The 26933-nt window shown below is 41.0% G+C and overlaps 1 protein-coding gene across 1 annotated transcript; it reads right to left on the bottom strand.

Annotated features, from left to right (window-relative positions):
- Positions 1–1263: 1263 nt before the first annotated feature.
- LOC121515249 (D(4) dopamine receptor-like) lies at positions 1264–26709 on the bottom strand. Its single transcript, XM_041795915.1, has 4 exons — positions 25819–26709; positions 18202–18314; positions 8251–8840; positions 1264–1713 (listed from the first exon to the last, which is right to left on the bottom strand). The coding sequence occupies exons 1-4, from the start codon at positions 26056–26058 to the stop codon at positions 1496–1498; spliced, it is 1161 nt and encodes a 386-aa protein (XP_041651849.1). The 5' UTR covers positions 26059–26709; the 3' UTR covers positions 1264–1495.
- Between the last annotated feature and the right edge of the window lie 224 nt (positions 26710–26933).

Genomic DNA, 26933 nt, shown 5'->3' with positions numbered 1-26933 from the left:
AGGCGTGGTCGTCCTGTAAAGATGACTGCAAGAGCACAGTGCAGAATGCTCAATGAGGTGAAGAAGAATCCTAGAGTGTCAGCTAAAGACTTACAGAAATCTCTGGCACATGCTAAAATTTGTGTTGACAAATCTACAATAAGTAAAACATTAAACAAGAATGGAGTTCATGGGGGACACCACGGAGAAAGCCACTGCTGTCCAAAAAAAAAACATTGCTGCACGTTTGAAGTTTACAAAAGAGCACCTGGTTGTTCCACAGCACTACTGGCAAAATATTCTGTGGACAGATGAAACCAAAATTGAGTTTGGAAGGAACACACAACGCTATGTGTGGAGAAAAAAAGGCACAGAACACCAGCATCAAAACCTCATCCCAACTGTGGAATATGGTGGAGGGGCCGTCATGGTTTGCTTTGCTGCCTCAGGGCCTGGACGGATTGATGTCGATGACGGAAAAATGAATTCCCAAGTTTATCAAGACATTTTGCAGGAAAACTTAAGACCATCTGTCCACCAACTTAAGCTCAACAGAGGATGGGTGATGCAACAGGACAACGACCCAAAGCATAGAAGTAAATCAACAACAGAATGGCTTCAACAGAAGAAAATATGCCTTCTGGAGTGGCCCAGTCAGAGTCCTGACTGCAACCCGATTGAGATGCTTTGGCATGACCTCAAGAGAGCAATTCACACCAGACGTCCCAATAATATTGCTGAAATGAAACAGTTTTGTAAAGAGGAATGGTCAAAAATTCCTCCTGACCGTTGTGCAGGTCTGATCTGCAACTACAGGAAATATTTGGTTGAGGTTATTGCTGCCAAAGGAGGGTAAACATGTCATTAGCCTAGGGGTTCACATACTTTTTCCACCCTGCACTGTGAATGTTTACATGTTTTGTTCAATAAAAACATGAAAACATGTAATTTTTTGTGCGGTAGTAGTTTAAGCAGACTGTGTTTGTCTATTGTTGTGACTAAGATGAAGATCAGAAGACATTTTATGACCAATTTATGCAGAAATCCAAGAAATCCCAAAGGGTTCACATACTTTTCTTGCATCTATATATATATATTTTAAATTGTAATTCAAAACGCAGTAGGATAAAGAGGTATGGAAGTTCCTGAAGCTGACCTGATCAGTAAAATCCCTCTCTTGCTTCTTTTTTCAGCCAGCATCTCTCCACAATAAAACACCCTTAACAAAGTTGTTAGTTTCAGTAAAAACTTTTATTCAGAAAGGAAGAATCTTGGCGTATAAAACCCTTTCTCTTGGTTATATGTTGTGGATATGTTGATGATCCTGTCAATGCTTCTCTCCTCAGACGGCAGTGTCTTTGCAGCAAACATGAAGCCAAACCAAACTCTGCTGTAGTCACATGTAGAAAAATAAAACCTTACAGGTAAATGAAAAAAGAGCGACTAAACCAGCCGTCAGCAGAGCCTCTTGTAGCTGTTGTGCGTTTAAGAAATCATCCCTGCAGCAGCAGCATCCTCAGCGAGCGGTTTTGGAGCAGCGGCCTTGAAGGACTTTCTTAAAAAAGTTCCTGAACTCGGTGTTGAAGACGGTGTAGATGACAGGGTTGATGGCGCTGTTGACGTAGCCGAGCCACGTCACCACGCTCATCAGGGCCGGCGGGACGTGGCAGTCATGACAGCGAGCTCGCATCGTGTGGAGAACAAAGAAGGGAGTCCAGCAGAACAGGAAGGCACCTGAAAGAGGAAAGAAGGGTCAGATATAAGGTGAGTGTGTCTTTTTTCTCTGCTCTTGTAGAGTCCGATGTTTCTGGGTTATTTCAGTGTCATCCAAACATCAGGAGCTGAAAAATAAAGCCAGTGTAGAAAGGGAGAACTGCAGTTCCTTGAGTGTCCACTTGAGGCTGTCTCCAAAAGTGAATTGATCTCCTTCAGGCTCCATATTAAACGCCCAACTTTAGAGGAGACTTAAACAAATTTTACAGTCCAATAGAAAAACAGCAGCCTGGCTCTAACAGTTGATATTTCTATGGTGACTTTCTTGAGATTAATCTTTGTTTAGCCTTTTAAATTAATTAATATTCATTCTTAATGGCTGACCCCCATGGATCTAGGGACCATGATCTTGCAAACAACCCACTTTTTCAGGTTCATATACCATTGTTTCATGTTCAGGTAACACATCAAAAGCCTGCCTTGAATGGCTATGAAATTATGGCTAATAATCTAATTAACTATAGAGAAAATTAATGGGATTTTTACTTTGGGACTATGCTGTTGAGCTCTGTAGAGAAAACTAGTTATTTTTGATAAACTATGAAAAATCTGGTGCTACTTTACAGGTGATTCAACTGAACCATCTATAGTCTGCTCTCATAGCTTTATTTTATTTAACCAGGTAGTCCCTGACTGTTGAGATCTCTATTTCAAGGGAGACCTGGATGAGACGGCACACCAGTTACAATCAGAAGAAGGTAAGAAATTAGGGACTTACATATTGGATTTTTGCCGATATCCAATATGTTGATATTTACAAATTAACTTTTAGCAGACACTGATATTTAAATGTACGTCAGACCTAAAACAGACTTAAAAGTGTAAGGAATGATGATGAATAGAGAAATAGACTTCGGCTGGCATAGGTCTGTTAGTCCAGCCTAAAACTCCTCTGTCTTATCTGTCGGTACGGCCAATATTCACAACTGATACAGGCAGACTTTGAGCCAAAATATTGGTTGTAAATATTGGCAGAAATTTGATAATTCACTTTTTGAGTTCATATTTGCTGATACAAACATCATCCTGATAATATTATACATCCCTCTAAAAATCACAGCAAACATGAGGGACAGAGAAAAAATTAAAGCAGCTAAATGACGTAATCACATTTTTCAGTTAAGTGGACCATTAACATGGCTTTAAAATGATCCAGATCTAGGGTAATCCACTCATTATTCCAGGTCCAAGGAGCAAAATAAGGAAAGGTATTTTACCCAGTAAATCCTTGACACCTGGTAAAAGTCCACCAGGAGGAACTGAACTGAAAACTGCTGGTAGTTTCAATCAAAATATCACATAAATATGAGAGGAGGTTAGCCAGCATGGCTAAATGCACAGAAAGTGAAGCTGCCTCTGTTGATTTAGTGAAAGAATGACAAATTCAGAAAGTGTGCAGCTCCAGAGTTGGTCATATGAGTCTAAGAGGTGAAGAGGCAGCATGCTCAATCACATCACCTACACACAGGGACCCTGCACATGTTTTTTTTTTTTCTGGCAAACATCTTTAAACAGGATAAGCAGTGCATCTAATAGAGTATTCACCCCCTTGGATGTTTTACCCTTTATGGATTTTATAAATCACTCATGTTCTTGTTAATGTCAAAACAGATTTCTACAAAGTAATGTCAATTAAAGTGACAGCAAAAATATTCACCCCCTTCAAGTCAGTATTTAGTAGAGTCACCATTGGCTGCAATCACAGCACTGAGTCTGTGTGGATAGGTCTATATCAGGCATGCACATTTTACTCCATTCTTCTTTCCAAAATTGTTCAACCTCTGTCATGTTGCACAGGGATCAGCTGGACTTTTCAAGGCAGGTTTACACTGGGCTTTTGACTCGGCCACTCCAGAACATTCACCTTGTTAGCTTTAAACCATTTCTGTGTAGCTTTTGCTGTATGCTTCAGGTCATTGTTGGAAAATAAATCTTCCCCCAAGCTGTAGTTCTCTGATTAAGATTGTCCTCCAGGATTTTCATATACTAGTATTTTGCCTTCCAGGGCTGGCTGCTGAAAAGCATCCCCACAGCAGGATGCTGCCACCACTGTGCTCACAGTGGGGATGGTGTGTTTGGCGTCATGTCTGGTGGATAAAAAGCTCCATTTTGGTCTCATCAGATTAAAGAACTTTCTCCCACTTGACCATAGAGTCTCCCACATGCCTTTTGGTGAACTCTAGTCCAGACTGAATCTGGGTTTTCTTCAACAGAGTCTTCCTCTTTGCCACTCTCCCATAAAGCTCTGACTGCTGAAGAACCCGGCCAACAGTTGTTGTCTGCAGAGTCTCTCCCATCTCAGCTGCTGAACCTTGGAACTCCTTCAGAGTAGTCATAGGTGTCTTGGTGGCCTCTCTCACTAGTCTCCGTCTTGCACGCTCACTTAGTTAGTGAGGACGGCCATGTGACATATTCCTTCCATGTCTTGATGATGGATTTAACTGAACTCTGGGAGTTATTCAGAGCCTTGGAACTTCTTTTGTGTCCATCCCCTGACTTATACTTTTCAAAAACAGTTTCTCTGAGTTGCTTGGAGTGTTCTTTTGTCCTTATGGTGTAACGGTAGCCAGAAGCACTGATGGACCAATGACATTCAGAAACAGGTTGAATTAGGTCAGTCACCTTAAAGGTGGTGAATATTAATGGAATCGCTTATTTTACCTTAAATACTTGTATCTAATTAAGATGCCTTTGTTTCTTACATAAAAACCTTCACTTCTGGATCTGGCAGGATGGAAAGAATTCTGCACAGATGGGGGTCCACCTATGGAAATCATGTGATGTATAAGAGCTGCACATATTAATGAACTGAGACTAGAGTCTTCATTTTAACCAGTTCACCTCCTCATTAGGCTCTGTTCTAATAATCCCTCACATACAGCGTCATACTGAGATGATACAGACCTCAGGAGCTCTTACAGATTCAGTGAGCGACACTTCGACATGTGGACTGGACAAGCTAATCTCTCATTTAGCTGGGGACCTAATTTAAACACTCTTTATGAAGCAGTGTTAATCCATCATGACATTTACATTCAGCCTACATCTTTACATCAGCTGTAGCAGAGGAAGAAATCCTCATATGTATGTTTGGCTTGGCTGAAACATCACCTTCAGTCCTCAAACTGTGCCATCATTAACCCCTGAGCTCCCAGTAAATCACCGTAAACTTCCTCTTTAGACAATAAAACAGACCTGCATTTTAATGTATTTTAAATATGAACCATTAAGACATTTTTAGATGATTCACTCTCCTCCTACGTCCAGTCCACACTCTGAATTGTCCCCCTGAATAATCATGTGAGCAGATTCAGGTTAATGGGAAGCAGGAGCACCCTGAAAATTGTGTCTCACCAGCTTTACGTAATAATTGGATTTCAGATTAAGGAGCTGCAGGATTAGCTGCTGTGTGCTATAGGGAAGCACTTCTGCGCATTAGTACCAACACCGGCTGCTATTAATAGTCCAAACGTTTCCAACAGCGGCTCTGGACAGACATCAGGAGGTCATACTGATCCTAGATATGTCTTTAAAGTGACCTAAGATTGCTTAAGTTTCATGCCAAAGAAGTCATCTTTCATATATGCCTGAACTTGTTGCAAATGGCTGATAGTTTATCAGTTTTCCTGGTCTGGTGAGTCTCCTTTTCTGGGCACATTGTTAAATCTGATGTGAAAAATTGAGGCAGTTTTATTGGCAAATAAAAGGACCAACCCTGTACTAGCAAGGTGAACCTAATATGATAGACTTCTATCAATAGAGACAACTGTAAAAGCCACTTTACACATGGCCAGCTTTATTTTGGGGCTACCCTGGTTATCGTGTCCATTACACCACTGTTTGTAGCTCAGTCGAATGATGCAATGGAAGTGTTAATGCTCCTAAACAGGAAATGAACTTGCTTGGTGCCAGTTAAGGTCAGATGTGGGGAAACTTACCCAAGTTAGCTCAATCTTGACCCTTATCCCTCTGTTGCATGTCTTTCCTACTCACTCTCTCCTCTCAGAGGGCCTCAGTCATTGATATCTTCAAAAAATTTTTCTTTCATTTTTCCTTAAAAAGTTCACATCTGAACTACTACATCTGATTCATGACGTCTTCTTAAACTGCTGGATTGATCACACTCCTTTCATTGATGAATGCTGTGGGCTCTTTGGGTGGAAGCTCATGTTTTCCCTAATTAGCATAGACACACCTATTTTATGCCCATATAAGGGCCTGTGACTGCAGAGGGCACACAAGGTTGAGAAGTAGTGAGATGTCAGAAAAAAACAAATGAAAAACAAATCCTTCCTTATGTATTTATTTATTATTTGAATTAAAAGGTTTTTTTTCCATGCTCTAGCTAGAAACCATATTATTAAAATGCCATAACCTTATTGGTTGTTTGCAGTCACGTGATCCTGACTGTCCGCGGGGGGGTCATAAAGTTGGGGAAAGCCATAGTAATGTATGGGAACAGAGGAAAGTTAGTACTTTAAAGCTTTAAATGGACCTCAAAGCTGCAATTCTCATCAGAAAATGTCCACATACATTAAGTACAATCCCTACACTTTACAAAACAGGGATTTTTATTAGTTAAATAATTTTCCTGGCGTGGTGGCCGTCAATATCACAAATACTCTACTAATACTAGTTCAGCAGACCTTCTGCAGATGGATGGAGACGAGAGTCTTGAGGAGCTACAGAGCTAAGAGGCTTGTGGTCAGTGTATTTTCTGGCAGTTCTATTTCCTGGTTGAAACGAGCCTCAGAAATCAGGAGAAACTCTCATTATTCTGTTATTTTCCACTTTCTGTCAAAAACAGAATAAAGGAATACAAGAGTTTCTCCTGATTTTTGAGGCTGCTTTCAAACAGGAAATGGAACTGCCAGAAACTGACCTACAACAGGAAGCACGTCGGCCTGCTTCTATTATTGCACTTTGAATGCTTGGCATGGTCATAATGTGGCCTTTTTGGTTGCGTTTCTCTGTGCAGAAATCATTTCTTGCCCTCTAATGGGAGTCTGCTGCTGTGTGATATCATCTGCAAAGAACCTATAGATCTGAGATGATATATTATGTTGACATTTTGGAATTAGGCTGTATTTCTGTTGTCCCATCCAGCTAATATACAGCTAATATCACACTGACATAAGTATTCAGACCCTTTACTCTGGACTGAGAGATTTTCTGCCATTCTTCCTGACCAGAAGGTGAACCTTCAGCCCAGTCTGAGGTCCTGAGCGCTGCAGAACAGGCTTTCATCAAGGATATCTCTGAACTTTGCTCCATTCAGCTTTCATTCAACAATGGGGAGTTTCCAAAACACCCCCACAGCATGATGCTGCCACCACCATGCTTCGCTGTTGGGATGGTATTGGGCAGGTGATGACAGATGCCTGGTTTCCATCAGAAAAAACATTCAGAATTGAGGCCAAGCAGTTCAGTCTTGGGTTCACCAGACCAGAGAATCTTGTTTCTCACACTCGGAGAGTCCATCAGGTGCTTCTTTTGCAAACTCCATGCAGGTTTTTGTGTATTTTTTACTGAGGAGAGGCTTCTTTCTGACCACTCTGCCATAAAGCCCAGATCAGTGGAGGGACCACCGGGATCTTGGTCACCTCTAAGGCCATTCTCTCATGATTGCTCAGTTTGTCCAGGTGTCCAGCTCTTAGAAGAGTCCTGGTTGGGCCAAACTTCTTCCATTTGAGAATTATGGAAGCCACTGTGCTCTTGGGGACCTTCAGTGCAACAGAAATGTTTCTGTAGCCTTCCCCAGATCTGTTCCTGTCTCTGAGCTCTACAGGCAGTCCCTTTAACCTCATGGCTTGGTTTTTGCTCTGATATCATGGTCAGCTGTGAGGCCTTCCACAGAGAGGTGGGTGCATTTCAAAATCATCTGCAATCAGTTTAATTTAGCACAGGTGGACTCCAATCAAGGTGCAGAAACATCTCAGCAACGATCAGAGAAATGGGAGGAACCTGAGCTAAATTTAGGGTTGTGGCAAAGGGTTTGAATACGTATGTCAATGTGATATTTAAGTTTTTTATTTTTAAGAAATTTGCAAAAATTTCAAAAATTCTGTTTTCACTTTGTCATGCTAGGTTACTGAATGGAGATTAATGGGAAAAAAAAAATATTTTTTTGACTGTAGCATTGAGCTGTAATTTATCAAAAGATAAAGAGTGAAGGGGGTCTGAATGCTTTCTGAATGCACTGTAAATGTAGAATTAAATATTTTATCCTGTCATATCAGCACTCAAATATGCGTAAGAAAGCTCTCTAGTGTTCCTAGAAATTGTTCTAGATTGTTCTGCTAGGAAAAAAATCCCATTAGAAAACTTTAGTGAATGCCAGAATCTTCTTAAAAATTGTGTAAGTGGGTTTTACTGAATTCCTTCCTAAGAACAGTTGGTGAATGAGGCCCACTGTTTCCTGCCCCCTCAGCTTTGGTAGCCACTAGAGGTAAAAAAGAAATCTCTGGAATTAAAGTGGAGAAATGGAGGTGAACCTACCCACGACGACAGGAAGCACCTTCATGGCCTTCCTCTCCCTGGTGTTGATCTTGGCAGTCTTCCTCCTACGAGGTTCAGGGTTGAACTTGATCTCTGCTAAGCTGACGGTCCGTACGTGTCCGTCCATGTACTCTGACGGGTTAAAGGGTCTATCTTGAGACGGGAAGCTGCACTGATCCTCTGGTGTATCCGCAGGTTCCCTCTCTATGATCGGTGGCAGCGGTGGAGGCAGTGAAGCCAGCGGCGGCAGAGAGGCGGCGGCCTCCTGGAGCTTACGGCAGGCCTGGATGCTGTTCCTCAGTTTGGCCTTCCGCGCCTCCTCCCAGCGCCGCAGGCCCCGAAACATGCCGCAGTAGAGCAGCAGCATGATGGGACAGGGGATGAAGAAGGAGCACACAGACGAGTACAGGACGTAGTCGTTGTTCTCCAGTTTACACTCCGAGGGGTCACGGCCGGGCACGTTGTTAATGCCGAAAATGACGGGAGAGGCCACGGCGAGGGCGAGGATCCACGTGGCTGACAGCAGCACTGTCTGACGCAGGTCGACGTGCTTCCTGTTGTAGTTCAGAGGGATCAACACGGCGATGAACCTGAAACAAGAGGATAAATTAATACTTTCACACATAGCATTACATCTCTGAGAGACCGGACTGACTTTATCGTGGTTTCATGTGAAAAATCCTTTTCTTTAACAAGTGGAACATTTCAGAATCTCGACTATTCAGCTGTTTCATAGAGTCAACATAAAGAATGTACTTTTTTTTAAAGGTTTATTTTGGGCATTTTTGTGCCTTTATTTGATAGAGGAGGATAGTGGATAGAGTCCGAAACAGGGACAAGAGCGGGGGAGAGACATGCGGCAAAGGGCCTCAGGCCGGATTCGAACCTGGGCCGTCCGCGTACATGTGGCGCGCCTTAGCCACTTGGCCACCTGCGCCCCAAAGAATGTACTTTCAAGGAAAATGTGGCTTTACTACAGGATGAATATGGCATTAAATCTCTGGATAAACTGGTTTTATTAAAAAAAAAAAATCTTTAATTTAAAAACAGCTTCAGTGCATGGAAAACATGTTGGCATTGCCAAAGCAGTAAACAAAGAAACACTAAATTTTATGCTTTTAATATCGAAAAGGTATTTACAGATACAGCACATTCAGAAAGTATTTACAGCCTGATGCTACAGTAGAAAAAAAAAATCCCATGAATCTTCACTCAGTACCCCATTATGACAAAGTGAAAAGAGAATTTTAGACATTTTTGCAAATTTATTAAAAGTAAAAAAATCCAAGATTTTTGCCAGGGGTCTGACATTCTAGATTTTTAAAAATTTGGACACTTTCTGAAATTATTATCAGGGCTTTTTAGAAATATATGCGTTCAATAGCCTTTTATGTTTTTTTGTCCAGAATTTTTAGAAAATGAAAGCTTCAATAAGAAACGTTTGAGAAAAGGCAGAGGCTTTGAAAAAAACTCGGAGTGTGATTGGATGAACGTTCTGTCTGTCACATCTCTGTGGGCCAATCAGAGCAACAAAACACGTGACGTGGCAGCTAAGTAGCTGTGCATGCACAGCTACTGAGGAACATGAAACATGGTGACTATAGACATGTCAGTACTCGACTTTTGTCCTTTTTTGAAAAAAAAAAAACAACTCACTGCTGTTCTTTGTTCTTCTCTTAACAAAGAAATGTTGTCAAGTTCTGTTAAAAATGGCGCTTTAGCAGCATCCACGCTAAGCTCTTCCGCCATAATTGCACAGGCCTCTTGCTGCTGCTTGCTAACGTCACGACTCTGCCGTGCCTGAAAGTACTGCCCCTCGATGCTGATTGGTCCTGTCACTTTCTAACCGGGCCCAAACGGTTCAGATGGGAGCTTTGCAAGATGGATTCACCAGTGAGAAAGAAGGAAATGGGCGTATCCATCTGCTTTGCAAGGTTAGGGAATTTCCTTATTCACTCTGGAATTTGTGGATCTATGACTAACATTTTTGAAATTTGGCAGAACCTTTTGGGTATTTTGTTGGAAAGTTTCTTGAATTTTTTTTAGTCCTAAAAGCCAGAGGAAACTTTCTTCTGAAATGTCCCAAACTTTCTGTAAGAATAGTCAGACGTTTTTTGAAAAATATTTCTAAAATTTTGAGGGATTTTGTAAACTTTTGGGGATTTTTTTAATGAAAGAAATCTTGAGGAGTTTCATCATGCAAATTTCCTACAATTTTTTTTTTTTTTTTGTAGTTTTCGGAAAGTTTCAGGGATATTCAGTAGAAATTTCAACCGTTTTTCTCCATATTTTCTCATAAAAGAAATCTCCTTGTGCTCATGAGATGTTTTTTTTGTGAGCGTGAGAAAGTTTTGTGTGGCCACCGTTAACTTTTATATTTAATTTTCAGCCAGTGTCCCTGAAGGGGCTCTGTACTTTCAAGTTTATTTTCTGAGGATTTTTTTTGACTTTGTGAGTTTTTGAAAAAATTAGCCCAGAAGTTTTGGGAACTTTTGGATAATTTCAGAAGTTTTTCTCTGCAGTTTTTGGAAACTTTCTGAACTCTGAGAAAATTTTCCCTGAAAGGATTTCCACAGAATTCCCTGCAGCTCTGAGAATTGTCTCCAGCTGTTACCTAATGATGTGTGAGACCTGAGAGGTGAACCTGGGGCCAGGAAAAAAGCCTGTTAATCACTCACTGCTTCTTTCTTAAAGCTCCTTGTGGCTGAGATTCAAGTCGACTTTATACGACAGCTTTCAAACAGACCTGCAGCCTGACGGGCTTCATGTAATGGATACAGAGCAGACAAAACACAGGAGAAACAGTTACAGCAGCTAGAGACATTTAGTCAGAATAAACCTCAACAATAAATCAGTGAAGTAGAAGAACAGTGATGAAGAAGGAGAGGCACCGATAGAGACTCAGGAGTAAATGTTATTAAAGACTTTTATAAAGTAAAAGTTTGAAGATTCATCTTTTAGCTGCACTAAACTCCACTCAAAAGTTGAGCAACGCATGAGTTAGAAATATCTGGTAAAAGTGAAGAAACTGAATCTTTTGGTGCAATAACTGAGGAGTGTGAGGAACACTAAATGTCATGTTCACACGTGTTTGAATGGAACTAAGGACCAGGAACGTTCTGGGCGCCCATGACCATCAAAAACTTCTGAAAACTTTCAACAAACTGAACATAAGGTTGGAAATGATCAACGACTCAGGATAAGAATGACAGCAGAAATAGTCTCCATGATAAAGGGACAGTTCGGCTAAATCTGCCTGAAAATGTGAAGATGACAAAAGTGTGCCAAAGTTTCTGACTCCTGATCAAAAAGAAAAACACAAGCACATTTGTGGAGACGTTTTGGATCAAAATGAAGGAAACCCAAATATTTTAGGAGTGATTATATGAAACTTAGATCTTCCAATACAATCCTGAGACGAAACAGCAATCAGTGCATGAAAACACCATCGTCACCAAGGATGAAGAAAGAGAGCACAGCTGCGGAAAAATGTTTTCATTGTTCATCAAGACAACGCTCCAGCTCACACTGAGCTCTCAGTAAAACAGTTTCTGGACCAGAGACAAATCACAGTGATGATCACCCTCCCTGTGCATCTGATCCAGCACCGTGGGACTTTCTCCTAAAATCAAATCTGTGCTAACAGGTGCACGTTTAGAGTCTGTGTCAGAAGTTAACAAGGGAACCACAGAGGTTCTGAGACAGAAGAAGACCTACTGAACTGCTCTTTTGACAATTTAAATGGCACCAAAGAGGGAACGTTATATTTATATTTATATTTATATTTAGGGGACACCAAATGGAGCATTTTATCAAATTTGTTCATTTAAAGGGCAAAAATTGAGCATTTGGTCTGATATCGTCTCATAATAGGGCACCAAATGGAGCGTTTTATCAAATTTGTTCATATTGAAGTCAAAGATTGGATTTTTTTTCAAGTTTTGTTTATCTAAAGGGCAACAAATGTACTATTTGTTAAATTTTGTTCATTTAGAAAGCCAAAATTGACAGTTTTGTCAAATTTTGACTGTTAAAATGGTATCAAAGAGGGCACTTTGCCATATATTGACTATTTATAGGGCACTTAATTGAGCTTTTTATCAAATTTTGTCCATATTGAGGATGACGCTCGAGCATTTTATCTTATTTTGTTATTTTAAAGAGCAAACAAATCCAATATTTGTCAAATTTTGTTCATTTTAGAGTCCAAATTGAGAATTTTGTCAAAATCTGAACATTTAAAGAACACTGAATTGAGAAATCAACCCATTCTGTTAATTTTGGGAGTGAAATTGAGTGGTTTGTCTCATTTTGACCCTCGAAGACCACCAAGGAGGGCACATTGCCTGATATTTTCTATTTAAAGGGGAACCAAATGGAGCTTTTTAGCTAATTTTGTTCATATTGAGGTCCCACATTGAGCATTTTGTCCAATTTTATTCATTTAAATCGCAACAAATTTAATTGTCTTTCAAATTTGACCATCTAAAGAACACCAAATTGAGCGTTTTGTCAAATTCTGTTTATTTAGGGGGCCTAAATTGAGGTTTTTTCTGATAGCTCAAGTAGAGGGCCCCCATGGTTGCGATCAACCCCCACTGCGACCACTGGTGACTAGACATGCATTAGAGCAGCTACAATGTAATCTGTTAAAGAAACATCTAGAATAATCAGAAGCATGATAAAAACAAGAATAACCTTAGAAATATCTGTATCTACCAATCATGCTAATAACAATCCTCTGGGGTTAAGCAGATGCTCGTTTCTCCATCTAAATAAATCTTCCTAACCTGAATCCTGACAGAATCAGAGCACCGTTTTCCCCCCAAATGATCCAGATTCAGAGACATTAAGTTTTTCTTTTACTTTTTAGAGCCGACACTTTGACCTTTAATAGACGAAGAGAATCACAGGTGGAACTAATCATGCTGATGAGGTTTCTTTTTAGCAGTCACAGCACATATTCAGCTTCTAATGTCATTCGTCTCACTGATAACTGACTGCTAAAGTCTGCTGTGAAAGCTCATCATCTGATCTTTGAACACTGGGAGATGAAGAGTTAGACTTTAGAGAAGAAACATACAAAGGATGAACATTCACAGCAAGACAAACAAGCATTTAAAGGTACAATACGTCAAACTTTTGCACTGCAATGTCAAAAATATATTTTTTTAATTTCTAGATTTTTCAGCAGAGGTCTTGCATAACCTCAACTATTTTTTAACAGATTTCAAAGTCAGAGGAGTTCTTTAAATTTTGTTGTTGTAACAGTCTGTTTCTTGTCATGCCATCAAAATTAAATTAAGGTTTAAATGTGTTCAAATCAAAGTGGATTAAGAAAGACAGCCAGGGTACATTAATATTGTTTTAAAATACACCCCAACATTTAGCACACAGATTCAACAACCACAGCGTGGTTTTTGTACAGATAAGCTAGAGTAAAAAGAAACTAAAGCTGCAAGAAGCACTGAAGGCCCTCGCATCTTGGTGCTGGAGTGCCGGAGCAGAGCACAGAAATCATGTCGATCCTCCTAGGACTGTTGTTTATCATTTAAAAAAGAGAAAAAAAGCAGGACATTATATGTTAGAAATCCCTCTGCTTTCTTACAGTAGGTGGCGCAATAGTGAAAGCATGTAATACACATTTAAATACCCATTTAAATACGTAGAGGGTCAGACCCTAATTGTGTGAAATTAGATGCAAATCAGAGGTTTTATGTAAGAGTTACAGTGACTTCCTGTGAAATGGCGAGATAACAATTGCTCGCCAATAAAGAAATGGCCCAATTCTTTCACTTCCTGTTGCCAGTAGGGGTGCTACATCAAAATTATGAAATAAACCTTTGAACATGTAGAGGGGCAGACCTTAATCCTACATGTGAAATTTTAAAGGAATCAGATGTTTGGTATGAGAGTTGCACATACTTCCTGTCAAATTGGCGACATCTTGAAATGCTCATCATTACCAGTAAGACATACTTTGATGAAACAATTCTGTGTTTTTGCCAATTACTGAGACCTTTCTTTCAAAATAAGAGCTTAATTGGTAAAGCACAATAAGAGGAATGAAGATATGACCCATTTGTGCTACTTCCTGTTGCCAGTAGGGGGTGCTATGGTGAGATGCTTGCATGTGGGTTTGTTCAATGTGATATTCTTGTCTTGCAAGAAAGGGCAGAAGATCACAGAATATTGTTTACTAAAGTTATAATAGGTTAAAGTCATTTGGCACCATCAAAAGTGCCTTATTTTGAAATAGAGATGAAGCTCACAGACTTCCTGTTGGGATTGGGGCATGGGTCCAAGAGGTTTTTTTGTAGGTCTCATGATGACCGATATGCAGACCAAAAATCATCAGCCTAGGCTGAATAATGTGCGGGGGCTGAATATTTAAAGGAAATTTAAAAAAAAAAAAAAAGAAGTGGAAGTGTTCAACTTCCAGAAGGGGGCGCTGTGACAAAGTAATGATGTAAAGGTATGTTTGTATTCAGGATCAATGTGTGATCAGCCCTGTGAAGTTTGGTGATGATTGACATGAGCATTAAAAAGTTAAAAGGTATTACTGGTGTATTTTCACAACAAAAATTGTACAAACAAAGTAGTTAAAGTTTAGGCTCCTGTCACAGCCCCACTCTATGGTGAAAACTCACAGTAAGCACAGATTTAGATCTCCAGGTTGTCTAGTATGAGCCAAAAAATTCTGGAGTCAACTGGATGAAATCCCTTAGACTAGTTTGTTAAAATATGAAACTTGTGAATCACTGAAAAACGCCAAACTTTGACACTTAACTGTTTGTAGTGCTCTTCCTGTACATTTTAGAGGATGGCCCCAAGAGACTTTTTTTCCGTCTAATCAAGATTCATATGTGTACCAATTTTCATGCACGTAGCTCTTACCAGTCCCCTATCTCACATTTGGGGATCCTGTGGGGCCCCTGCTTGATGGACTTGCAGGACTGCACCAAGAGATGAAAGTTTCCACCCGGGGGCATTTTTCTGTTAAGTTCGGTGACTTTTTGAGTATGTTAAAGCTCTCAAATTAGCGACTCTTCTGACAGAACATAAAGCATACAGATACAATAGGGTCCTCGCTGACCCTAGGTTGGTGCTGGGGGCCAGTCACTGAAATTCATGGTCACACATCAGTGTCAACAGTCCAGGAAACAGCATGGATCCCTGCCCAGTCCAAACATCCCTAATTAAACCAGATACTAGTGTGTTTTGTACTGGCAGGGCCCTCAACCTCCATTTCAGGGCACTTCTTACCAGCGTTTATTGTTGCTGGATTACAAAAGTTGACGCCTGCTTTCCTCGGCAGAATTCATGACATTATTGCCTGTGTATTACTCCACCCCAGCACATGTGAGCGCAGAGCTGAGAACAACAAACCTGACATGAAACTTCCTGATATTCTTAATTAATTACTAAGAAGAAAAATAAAAATGGAACATCCTTCAAAAGGCTGAGATCATGTCGAAAGTGTGGAGTGACCTCTTTGACTTTCAGGATGAAGAATTATTTCTAACTGTCTCCGTTCAGGGCCCTGGGGTCCCTGATCCTGTTCAGTTATCCATCCTCGAGTGACGGTCGGTCATCATTCAGTTTGCAGTTAAAACCATCAAACGTGCCCAGAGACCCAAAGATTTCCCCTCTCAGCAGCAGGTGGTCTCTCTGCAGACCCTCAGGATCCGTTTCCTCCTCGTTCTCCTGAATTATTCAGACTCTGTCGCCCAGTTAAAACCTCTAACTGCTGCCTCAGAGAGCTTCGGATCATCACCATCAGTCCACGTTAGCCCCACTGCCCCCATCAGTCTCTGATCTAATCATATTTTGCTGGAGTTGGGACGTCAGATTCGGGTTTTCAGCTCTGATTTTCATCCTTCAACATCAGCCCAGGGTTCAGATAATCTCATTTAGTCAAAACGTACGAGCGCAGAGTGACGCTGGCAGTTCATCTCCACAGACTCATTCCTCATGTGGGGCTCTAAATTGCTCTTAATTTGTCTTCTTTTAGAGCTTTTACAGGAAACAGACAAAGTTTTTTCAGAGTGATTAGTGCTGTGACAGTGTGACCCGTTGACCTTTAGACAGAGACCCTAAAGTCTCAGACCACCGTCCTCGGGCTCCTGTTTGATTAAGAAGCTGCTGTTTCTGTACGACCTTGACCCTCTGAGTGTCTGAGTTATGGCTGAACTTTGACCTCATCCTTTTTAATCAAGTCTGCAGAGTTTCCTTTAGTATTCCTGCAGGAAGGAGAACTAGCTACATCTGGATTACTAAATCTTTCTAAATGTGGACAGATAAAATAGACTCAAAATTATTTAAAAGAGTCAAATTTAACAATTTAGTCACATTGACAGCAGTTCTGATTTTAAAAATTTACGGTGCCAATGAAAAAAATCCATGCCCTTGGATGTTTTATCATTTTGGGGATTTTATATATCAATCATATATATATATATATATATATATATATATATATATATATATATATATTTTTTTTTTTTTTTGAGTCTTTTATATCAAAGTGAAAACAGATTTCCACAAAGTAATGTTAATTAAATAAAATTATGTAATGTAATGTAATAAGTGACTGCATGAATTTTCACCCCCTTTAAAGTGGTTGACCTGCCTTAACAGAGGTCCAGCCAATCGTTGCTAGCAGTCTCACAATAAGTGAAACGGGGATCACCTGAGTGCAGTGAATGTGTCTCAGTGATTGTAGTATAAAGACACCAGTATCTGGAAGATCCAGTCACTGGTTAATCAGTATCCATGGCTACCATTACACCATAAAGACAAAAGAACACTCCAAGGAAGTCAGAGAAAATGTTATTGAAAAGTACAGGATGCAGAGGGTGGAGACAAAAATATGTCCAAGGCTCTGAACATCCCCCAGCGTTCAGTTAAATCCATCATCAGGAAATGAAAGGAATATGGCACATGTGTAAATCTGCCTAGATCAGACCGTCCTCACAAACTGAGTGAGCATGCAAGAAGGAGACTAGTGAGAGAGACCACCAAGACACCTATGACTACTCTGAAGGAGTTCCAAGCTTCAGCAGCTGAGATGGGAGAGACTCTGCAGACAACAACTGTTGGCCGGGTTCTTCACCAGTCAGAGCTTTATGGGAGAGTGGCAAAGAGAAAGACACTGTTGAAGAAAACTCAGATTCAATCTGGACTAGAGTTCACCAAAAGGCATGTGGGAGACTCCATGGTCAAGTGGAAGAAAGTTCTTTGGTCTGATGAGGACAAAATGAAACTCTTTTGGCCATCATACAAGACGCCAAACACACCATCCCTACTGTGGAGCAAGGTGGTGGCAGCATCATGCTGTGGGGATGCTTCTCAGCAGCCAGCACTGGACGGCTATCAAATATATGAAAATCCTGGAAAATCCTATTCAGTCTGCAAGAGAGCTACAACTTTTCCAGCAAGAAGCAAACAGAGAAAGCTACACAGAAATAGTTTAAAGACAACAAGGAGAATGTTCTGGAGTGGCCGAGTCAAAGCCCAGACTTCAATCCAGTGAAGAATCTGGACTTGGAAGGGGCTGTTTACACCTGATCCCTGTGCATCCTGACAAAGCTTGAGCAGTTTTGCAAAGAGGACTGAAGTAAAATTGCAGAGTCCAGATGTGTAAGCCTGAATAAAACCTATCCACACAGACTCAGAGCTGTGATAGCAGCCAAAGGTGACTAATAAATGAGGTTGAAGCAGTCACTTATTTTATATTACATATTTTCATTCAACTAACATGACTTTGTAGCTGTGAATTGCTTTGCAGCATACCATCAAATTAGAACTTTAGTGTGGAGGCACTTTACAATGTATTTTTGTAGAGTATTTTTTATTACAAGTCATTCAGTTAAAATTACTACAAAGTGCTTCAAATCAAAAAGGAAAACAAAATCAATACTAAAGGCATGCCTACAGGTGAGCACTGACCTGTCGATGCTGATGGCACAGAGGTTGAAGATGGAGGCGGTACACAGCATCACGTCCATCGTCATCAGACCGTCACAGATGGCGGTGCTGAGGGTCCAAACGCCATCCTCAAACTGAAACAAACACGCCCTGTAAGTTTACTCATACACTAACACACATGCATAGATTACACAAGAGCTAATATTACAAATAGGCGCTATCAGAGCACTTTAAATGTCTCCCTTTCTATGGCTCCATAGGATGACCCCTGTAGACCTAACAGAGGCTCATAAGCACCAGACAGAAGTTCTGTCTTCATCTTTCTGTCTCCTCGCTGCTGTTTTAGAGTCTTCAGTCTTCTTACTTTGACTCTGCCCTAACTAAAACCCAAATTGCTGTACTTTATTTCGTCAATTCTTTGTTTTATTTGTCCATCGATATCCTGCTTTTTTTCCTTTTTCTATGAAAGCACTTTATAAAGTCTGTTTTTAAGAGCTGCAATCAGACTAAATCAGGTATTAAATTGATTTGCTGCTCCTCCAGACGAATGAACCTAATCAATGTCAGTCAGATGCTTTTTACCTAAATGTAGGCGCCGCCATTCTTTGTGTTTTTCTTTTATTATTTTGGCAGTCTGTGTGGATCAACTCCTCCAGCCTGAATCATCTGTCTAGTCTCCATTTTTAATGGATTTCTAAAACAAAAACAGTTTAGATCACGGAGCTGAACTGTGGCGGTAAAGCTGTGATGAATGAAGAAATAAAAAGACAAAGGAAACAAGAGGCAGAGGACAAAAGAGGATGCAAACAGAAAAGCATGGACTCAGTCTTATTGTTTTCATTGTTTTTCTCTGATCCATTGTTGATGTGGGGCCTCTCATGGGGAATGTACAGAACAGACTGTATTTAGGACACAAAGACTGGCTGAACAAGGTCGTATATGCTGATAGTTTTTATTTGTTTTTTATTCAATAGATGAAAATATCACTTCATGTTTCCAGTTAATTCAGAGTTTACAGAAAAAGAAAGGAAAAGTTGGAAGAAAAATATAAAATAAGTGAGAAAGAAACCAAAGTCCAAAGACCAAAGACCAAAGGTCCCTGGTCTGCTCACAGGGAGGGGGCGGGGCTTCTTTACAAGGTCAGCTGGAGTTCAAATCTGAAAGTTAAAGGTACATGACCTCAAATATTTCCATCACCAGTCTGCATTATGTAAATAAAATCCAGATGATTTGAAATCATATTGGTCACACTTAAAGTTTCAGATCATTATAAAAAATTTTAACATTAGACAAAGTGAATACAAAATGCAGTTTTTTAAATTATGATTTGATTTATTGAGGGAGAAAAGGTCATCCAAACCTATGTTGCCCCATGTGAAAAATAATTTCCTCTAGATTAACTCTGATTAACCACATTGTCTTTGGAAAGCTGAGTTCAGTTTCAGTATTCACACCCAGACCTGATTACTGCCATTCCTGTTAGACCCAGAAATCCCTTAAATAGAATCTGTCTGACAACGTGAAGCAGGCTAAAAGATCTCCAACACATCATGGAGCCATCTAAAGAAATTCAAGAACAGATAAGGAACAAAGCCACTGACGTCTATCAGTCTGGAAAATGTTACAAAGCCATTTCCAAGGCTTTGGGACTCAAGCCAGCCATGGTATGAGCCATTATCCACAAATGGAGAAAACTTGGAACAGTGCTGAACCTTCTCAGGAGTGACCAGCCTACCAAAATGACTCCAAGAGTGCATGGATGACTAATCCAGGAGGTCCCAAAAGAACCCAGAAAAACATCTAAAGACCTACAGGCCTTACATGACTCAGGCCCCGTTCACACGGAGATGAAAACAATTCCATAAAGACAGAATCGTTTCAGGAAATATCCATGTAAACACGGAATCACTGAAACGACTGAAAATGCTGTAGTGCATATGCCAAGCCTGTACATGGCGCTGTAACGCTGCCACGGAAATGCACCAAAGGAGAAGAAGAAGATTACTAACTTGACACACCAGATGGATGTGTTTCACAGGAATAACTAGAAAGCTAGTTATAGGAATAATGCGAAACACGGTGACTATAGACATGTAAGTACTCCACTTTTGATGGTTTTGAAAAGACAACAACTCGCTGCTGTTCTTTGTTCTTCTTTTAATGACGAAATGTTGTCAAGTTCTGATAAAACTTACGCTTTAGCAGCATCCACGCTAAGCTCTTCCACCATAATTGTACAGGCCTCTGCTGCTTGTTTACGTCACGACTCTTTTGTGCCCGAAAGCACTGCCCTCATCGCTGATTGGTCCTGTCACTTTTTAACCGGGCCCAAACTGTTCAGATGGGAGCTTAACAAGATGGATTTGCCAGTGAAAAACAAGGAAATGGGCGTATCCATCTGCTTTGCAAGGTTAGAAGATCACAGAAAACTGACACAAACTTTCTTCTAAGTTGCCCTTCTGGTTGTTCTCCGCGTTGGATTTAAGGACACATGGTGTGTTTTGCAGTAGTGGTAAAGGAGCATCAGATTTTGGTGTAAAAGCCATAACAAGCTCAGTAGCTTCTGCAGCACGAACACACACCTGTAGTCCGCCATTATTGTTTTGGCCGGACCTGCGCAGGTGTCTTAAGAGAGCTACACTGTGTGACGTAATTGGTCCAAGAAAGATGTGGATAGCCGTCCACACAGAGACGAAACATATCAAAAACATATCAAAAAGTATCGTTTATAGTCACCTGAAACACTGTTTCCATGTGGATGAAACAGTGATACAACAAAAACTTATGCGTATATACCTGAATTCATTTCCGTGTGGACGGGGCCTCAGTTAAGGTCAGAGCTCATGAGTCAATAATAAGAGAGACACTGGGCAAAAATAGCATGAGAGGAGAGTTCCACGACCAAAACCACTGCTGACCAAAAAGAACACGAAGCCTTGTCTCACATTTGACTAAAACCATCCTGATGCTCCCCAAGACTCTTGGAAAAATATCCTGTGGACTGACGAGACAAAAGTTTTGGAGGGTGTGGTGGATCCCGCTACATCCGGAGTAAAACTAACACAGAATTTGATAAAAAGAACCTCAGTCAAACATGGTGGTGACAGTGTGATGGTCTGGGACTGCTTTGCCCCTTCAGGACCTGGACCACTTGCTATGATTGATAGAACCATGAATTCTGCTGTCTATCAGAAAACCCCAAAGGGGAACATCGGACCATCTGTTACTGACCTCAAGCTCAAGCTCACTTGAGTTATGAAACAGGACAATGATCAGAAGCACACCAACAAGTCCACCTTTGAATGGCTTAGAAAAATAAAATCAAAGTTTTGGAGTGGCCTAGACAAAGTCTGGACTTAGATCTAAATGAGATACTGATGCATGATCTTAAACTGGCTGTTCATGCTGGGAAACCCTCCAGTGTGGCTGAATTAAAACAATTCTGCAAAGAATTGTTTTAACATCAGTTTGTTCATTTGTGAATAAAAGAGTTTCACCACCTAGCTTCTATTTAATCTGATGATTTAGGGCTCTGGAAATCAAGAGTATTTTGAGGAGGTTTTCCTCATGACAGTCCAAAATAAACCAGGGTAACACTCTGACAAAAATAGACATGTGACATTAAATAAAGAAAGGGTCAGGCTCCACTTAAAGACTTTTAAATAACAAACCTTTAAAAGGCTTTGGTGCTGCCTTCTCAAATTAATTGACCAATTAAGAGATCTCTGGGTTCTACCTTTAGTAAGATTAGGTTTCAAGTGTTCAAGTGGTGAATGAATTTACCGAAGCAGAGGAAAAGATGAAGACATACTTTATTAATCTCTCTATAGTGAACCTGTTCTCTGTTGTTGAACATGATACACAGATAGTGAGGATAGGTTTTGGTAATCTGGAGGCTCCAGGCGGGACCAGTATGAGGCCTTTCCCCATCTTCCTAAAAGCTGTCAGAATGAGTGAACAAAGTTATGAAACGTCTTCCCTTGGATTTTTTCCCCTTTTATTGATTTTATAAATCAATTATGGTCATTACAATCTGGCTTTTATGACCAACACATGAAAAAAGGCTCTTTAATGTCAAAGTGAAAACAGATTCCTACAAAGTAATGTCAATTAAACTATAATATGCAATTTTATATAAGTGACTGCATAAATATTCACCCCCTTCTTGTCAGTATTTAGTAGAGTCAGCTTTGGCTGCAATCACAGCTCTGAGTCTGTGTGGATAGGTCTCTATCAGGCTTGCACATCCCGACTCTGCAATTTTACCATTCATTTATTCATTGAAAAACTGCACAAGCTCTGTCAGGATGCACAGGGATCAGGTGTGAACAGCCCCTTCCAAGTCCAGGTTCTTCACTGGATTGCAGTCTGGACTTTGACTTGAACACTCCAGAACATTCACCTTGTCATCTTTAAACCATTTCTGTATAGCTCTTCATATGCTTCGTGTCGTTGTTCCACTGGAAAATAAATCTTCCAAATCATAGTTCTTGGGATTTTCCTCTATTTTGTTGCATTCATTTAACCTTCTACCTTTACAAGCCTTCCAGGCAGGCTTCTGAGAAGCATCCCCACAGCATGATGCTGCTACCCCCGTGTGTTTGTGGTGATTTGCAGTGTTACTCTTGACGATGGAGTCTCCCACATGCCTTTTGGTGAACCAGATAGTCCAGATTGAATCTGAGTTTTCTTCAACAGTGGCTTGTTTGAGTTTCTTGGAGTGTCCTTTGGTCTTCATGGTGTAATGGTAGCCAGGAATACTGATTGACTGGACCTTCCAGACCCAGGTGTCTTTATCCTACAATCACTTGAGACATATTCACTGCACTCAGGTGAACTCTATTTCACTGATTGTGTGACTAATAGCACCAGATGGCTGGACCTCTTAGAGGGGGTGAATATTTATGTGGTCACTGTTCAAGATTACATAATTTTATTTGATTGACAATAATTTATAGAGATCTGTTTTCACTTTTACAAGAAAGAGGCTCTTTTTGTCATAAAAGCCAAATTATATAAGGGGGTGGATACTTTTCATAGACCCTGTTGTCAGTGGAGCAGGTGCGCTGAGATGACTGCAGTGTGTTTATCTCCATGACGCTAGAGGGTAAGTGGTTATGAACTCAACCATTAAAATGTTAAAACTTATTTTTGCTAAATTTTCTCTTTTTGATCTGAGTCCATCAGTGATCAGATGATGGACTTTTAAATTCATGGTAAGAATTCATTCTACCTCACAGTTGATGCTCTCCTATACTGACTGTTCCTGTAAGCCCCTCTGTTGGTAAAACCACCTCTGTAGCTGAAAAATAGCTTTCATATGTAACAGATGCTATGTACCAATGCAAGTTCCAAAAAAGTTGGGACACTGTGTAAAATGTAAATAAAAACAGAATGAAATGATTTGCAAATCTCATACAGACATACTATTCAGACGAGAACATAAACAGCGTATCAGGGGTTTAAGCTGAGACATTTTACCATTTCATGAAAAATATTAGCTCATATTGACTTTGATGGCAGCAACACATCTCTGAAAAGTAAGGACAGGGCGTCCCCTCTTCTTTTAACAACAGTCTGTAAACATCTGGGAAGTGAGGAGGCCAGCTGCTGGAGTTTGGGAGAAGACAGTTGTCCCATTCTTGTATGATGTAGGATTCTAGCTTCTCAAAAGTCCTGGTTCTACTTTTACGGATGTTGCTTTATATGATGCTCTGGAACACCTGGACTCTTCTACTGTGAAGCCATGCTGTTGTGATGGATGTGTAATGTGGTTAGGCATCGTCTGGATGGGAGCATATGTTGCTCTAAAACCTCTCTCTCTACTTTTTAGAATTGTTCCTTTCCAGATGTGTAAGCTGCCCACGCCACAGGCACTAATGTAACCCCATACCATCAGAGATGCAGGCTTTAGAGCTGAGCCAGGAGAACAAGCTTGGTGGTCCCTCTCCTCTTTAGTCGGCAGGACACAACGTCCGTGGTTTCTAAAAACAGTTTCAAATTTTAAAATTATCTGACCACAGAATAGTTTTCCATTTTGCCTCAGTCCATTTTAAATGAGATCTGGTCCAGAGACAGTGCAAGTGTTCCTGAGCCCATGCAGTGATTTCCAGTACAGAATCATGCCTGTTTTTAATGCACTGGACCCTGAGTGGCCCAAAGATTACCAGCAGCCTATACTGACCTTCAGCCCTGTCCCTTACACACAGAGATTTCTCCAGATTCTCTGAACGTTTAGATCAGTGACATCCAACGCACGGCTCTTTTATGTCTTAATTTGAAATATTATTCCCCCAGAAAATCTAAAAAAAATTGGAATTTTGACCTCAGAAATTTTCTATCGCGACGCACATTAATCAGATTAGTCCCACACTTACACAGTGGGTTTCAATTTTCAAACTAAACTGTCAACCTTTCCTTTTTTGTGTGTATATTTCTATTGCTTGCCCTTTTTTTTGTTTTGTTTTTTTGTGCCACTTTTCACCTATCTTTGCTACTTTTGTCCAAATTTTGCCCTTTCCTTCCAGTTTTTGCCTCCTCTTTGCCCATTCAGGCTGCTTTTGGCCATTAAATGCTACTTTTCTTTCCCACATTTGCCCATTTTTTGTCACATTTTTGCCCATTTTTGTCACTTTTCACTAATTTTTGGCACATTTTTGCTGCTTCTTGCCTGTTTTTAGTCACCTTTCACTCATTTTTGCCACATTTTGCTGCTGTTTTTGCCCATTTTAGTCACCTTTCACTCATTTTTGCCACATTTTGCTGCTGTTTTGGCCTGTTTTAGTCACCTGTGACTCCATTTTTGCCACATTTTGCTGCTGTTTTTGCCCATTTTAGTCATCTTTCACTCATTTTTGCCACATTTTTGCTGCTTTTTGCCCATTGTAGTCACTTTTCACTCATTTTTGCCACATTTTGCTGCTTGTTGCCAATTTTAGTTACTTTGCACTCATTTTTGCTGTCTTTTGACATTTTTGCCACCTGTGACTCCATTTTTATTTAGTTCTCACCCATTTTTGCTACTTTATACCATCATTTGCCACTTTACTCCCCACTGTCGATCACTTTTGACCCTATTTTAGCCGTCTTGTACCTAATTTCCCCCTTTTCACCAATTTTTTTTGCCACTTTTCACTTCTTAGATTGTGGCTCTTGCAATGGTATTTTTCAACAGTTTGGCTCTTTGGTTGAGCAGGGTTGAGTCACACTGGTTTAGATGATATTTTGTGGAAATTATTCCCCAATATCTAGACTGTTTTTCACAGACTGCTTAAACTTCTGCTCATCTCTACTTCAGAGTCTCCACCTCTCTAAAATGCTCCTTTTATAACCAGTCATGTTAGCGACCTGTTGCCAATTGCCCTAATTAGCTGCTAAATGCTCCTCCAGCTGTGTTTCATTTGTATCATTTACTTTTCCAGCCTTTATTCCAGCCCTGTCCCTACATTTCTGAGATGTGTTGTGCAGTCATATTCAACATGAGGTGATATTTTTCGTGAAATAGTCAAATGTCTCACTTTCAACACCTTGTATGTCGTAAATAAAATATTTATGAGATTTGAAACTCAACTACTCTCCTTGAGTAAAAGTAAAACCCCTGCTCTGTAGGCCACCAGACTCTGGTCTGGATCTTCTCACCTCTGAGTAGACGAAGAGCGGCAGCACGAGCACCGCCAGCATCAGATCTGCCACCGCCAGACTGACGATGAAGTAGTTGGTGGTGGTCTTCAACGCCTTCTCAGTGAGCACGCTCAGACACACCAGCAGGTTCCCACAGATGATCACCACGATCAGCAGCACCCCGAACACCAGCGCCGGGTAGTTGTGTCCCCTCACCGCCGCCCCTGCCGCTTCTGCCGCGCTCAGGTTGACCGCCATCTCCGCCGCGGCTCCGCTTCGAGCCTGTCCGAGCCACAGCAGCTCGACCAGGGGGCTCTCATGAAGGCTGGGCTGGACCCTGATCCCCGCACTGTGGGGCCATCCTGGAGACTCGGCTCAGACTCTAGCGTGGAGCTCCAGAGCGCTCCGGTGCGCACTTTTACGCAAGGAAACGGCGCGTAAAACGGGCTGGAAACAGGGGAAGTCCAATCTTCTCTACAAAGTTAGACACATTTTAACTCATAGTTACGGAAAATGAAGCAGGAAAAGTCCCGTCTGCCCTCTTGTGAAAGAGCATCACGAGGATGAGCCCGTTTAAAATCCTCAAATCTTGACAAAGTTGAGGCGTAAATCCATGTCTGCTCAGGAGTTTCAGACCGTCCGGATCGTCTCAGGGGTCACTCCGCGGTGAGTGTGTCGGACTGCGGCTGCTTTCAGCTCCTCTGTGTTTACCTGCAGCCTGCTAAAGGCCACCGGGGCAAAATTAGCAGATTAAAGCCGCTTATCAGCTGCGCTTTACCGTGTCCTTCAGTCCTTGAGCTCCAGGAGATAGTCTGTCCATCTGTCTGTGAGTCCGTCAGTGTGTGGGGCAGAGAGAGAGAGAGAGAGAGAGTGAATGAGGAGCGACCACTGCAAAAAATATCAAGTTTGAGAAAGCAGAGTAAGAGCCACAGGGAGGGAAAGTCCCGTTTAAAGCAGGGGCGGAGCCAGAGGGGCAGAATATCAGGGCTTGGCTCAGTCATTTCCCCCTTATTGGACACTTAAATGCAGGGCCATACATAAGGGGGATAGAAAGGAGAGCTTCCTGAGGCCCGGCCAAATGGGGGTCCATGGAGGTCAGCAAAACTATGGTCCATTACAAAGTTAGGCCGTGA

This window comes from Cheilinus undulatus, linkage group 9 (assembly GCF_018320785.1).
Source record: "Cheilinus undulatus linkage group 9, ASM1832078v1, whole genome shotgun sequence".
NCBI classification, from domain to species: Eukaryota; Metazoa; Chordata; class Actinopteri; order Labriformes; family Labridae; genus Cheilinus; species Cheilinus undulatus.
This window is presented reverse-complemented; position numbering and strand designations above follow the sequence as displayed.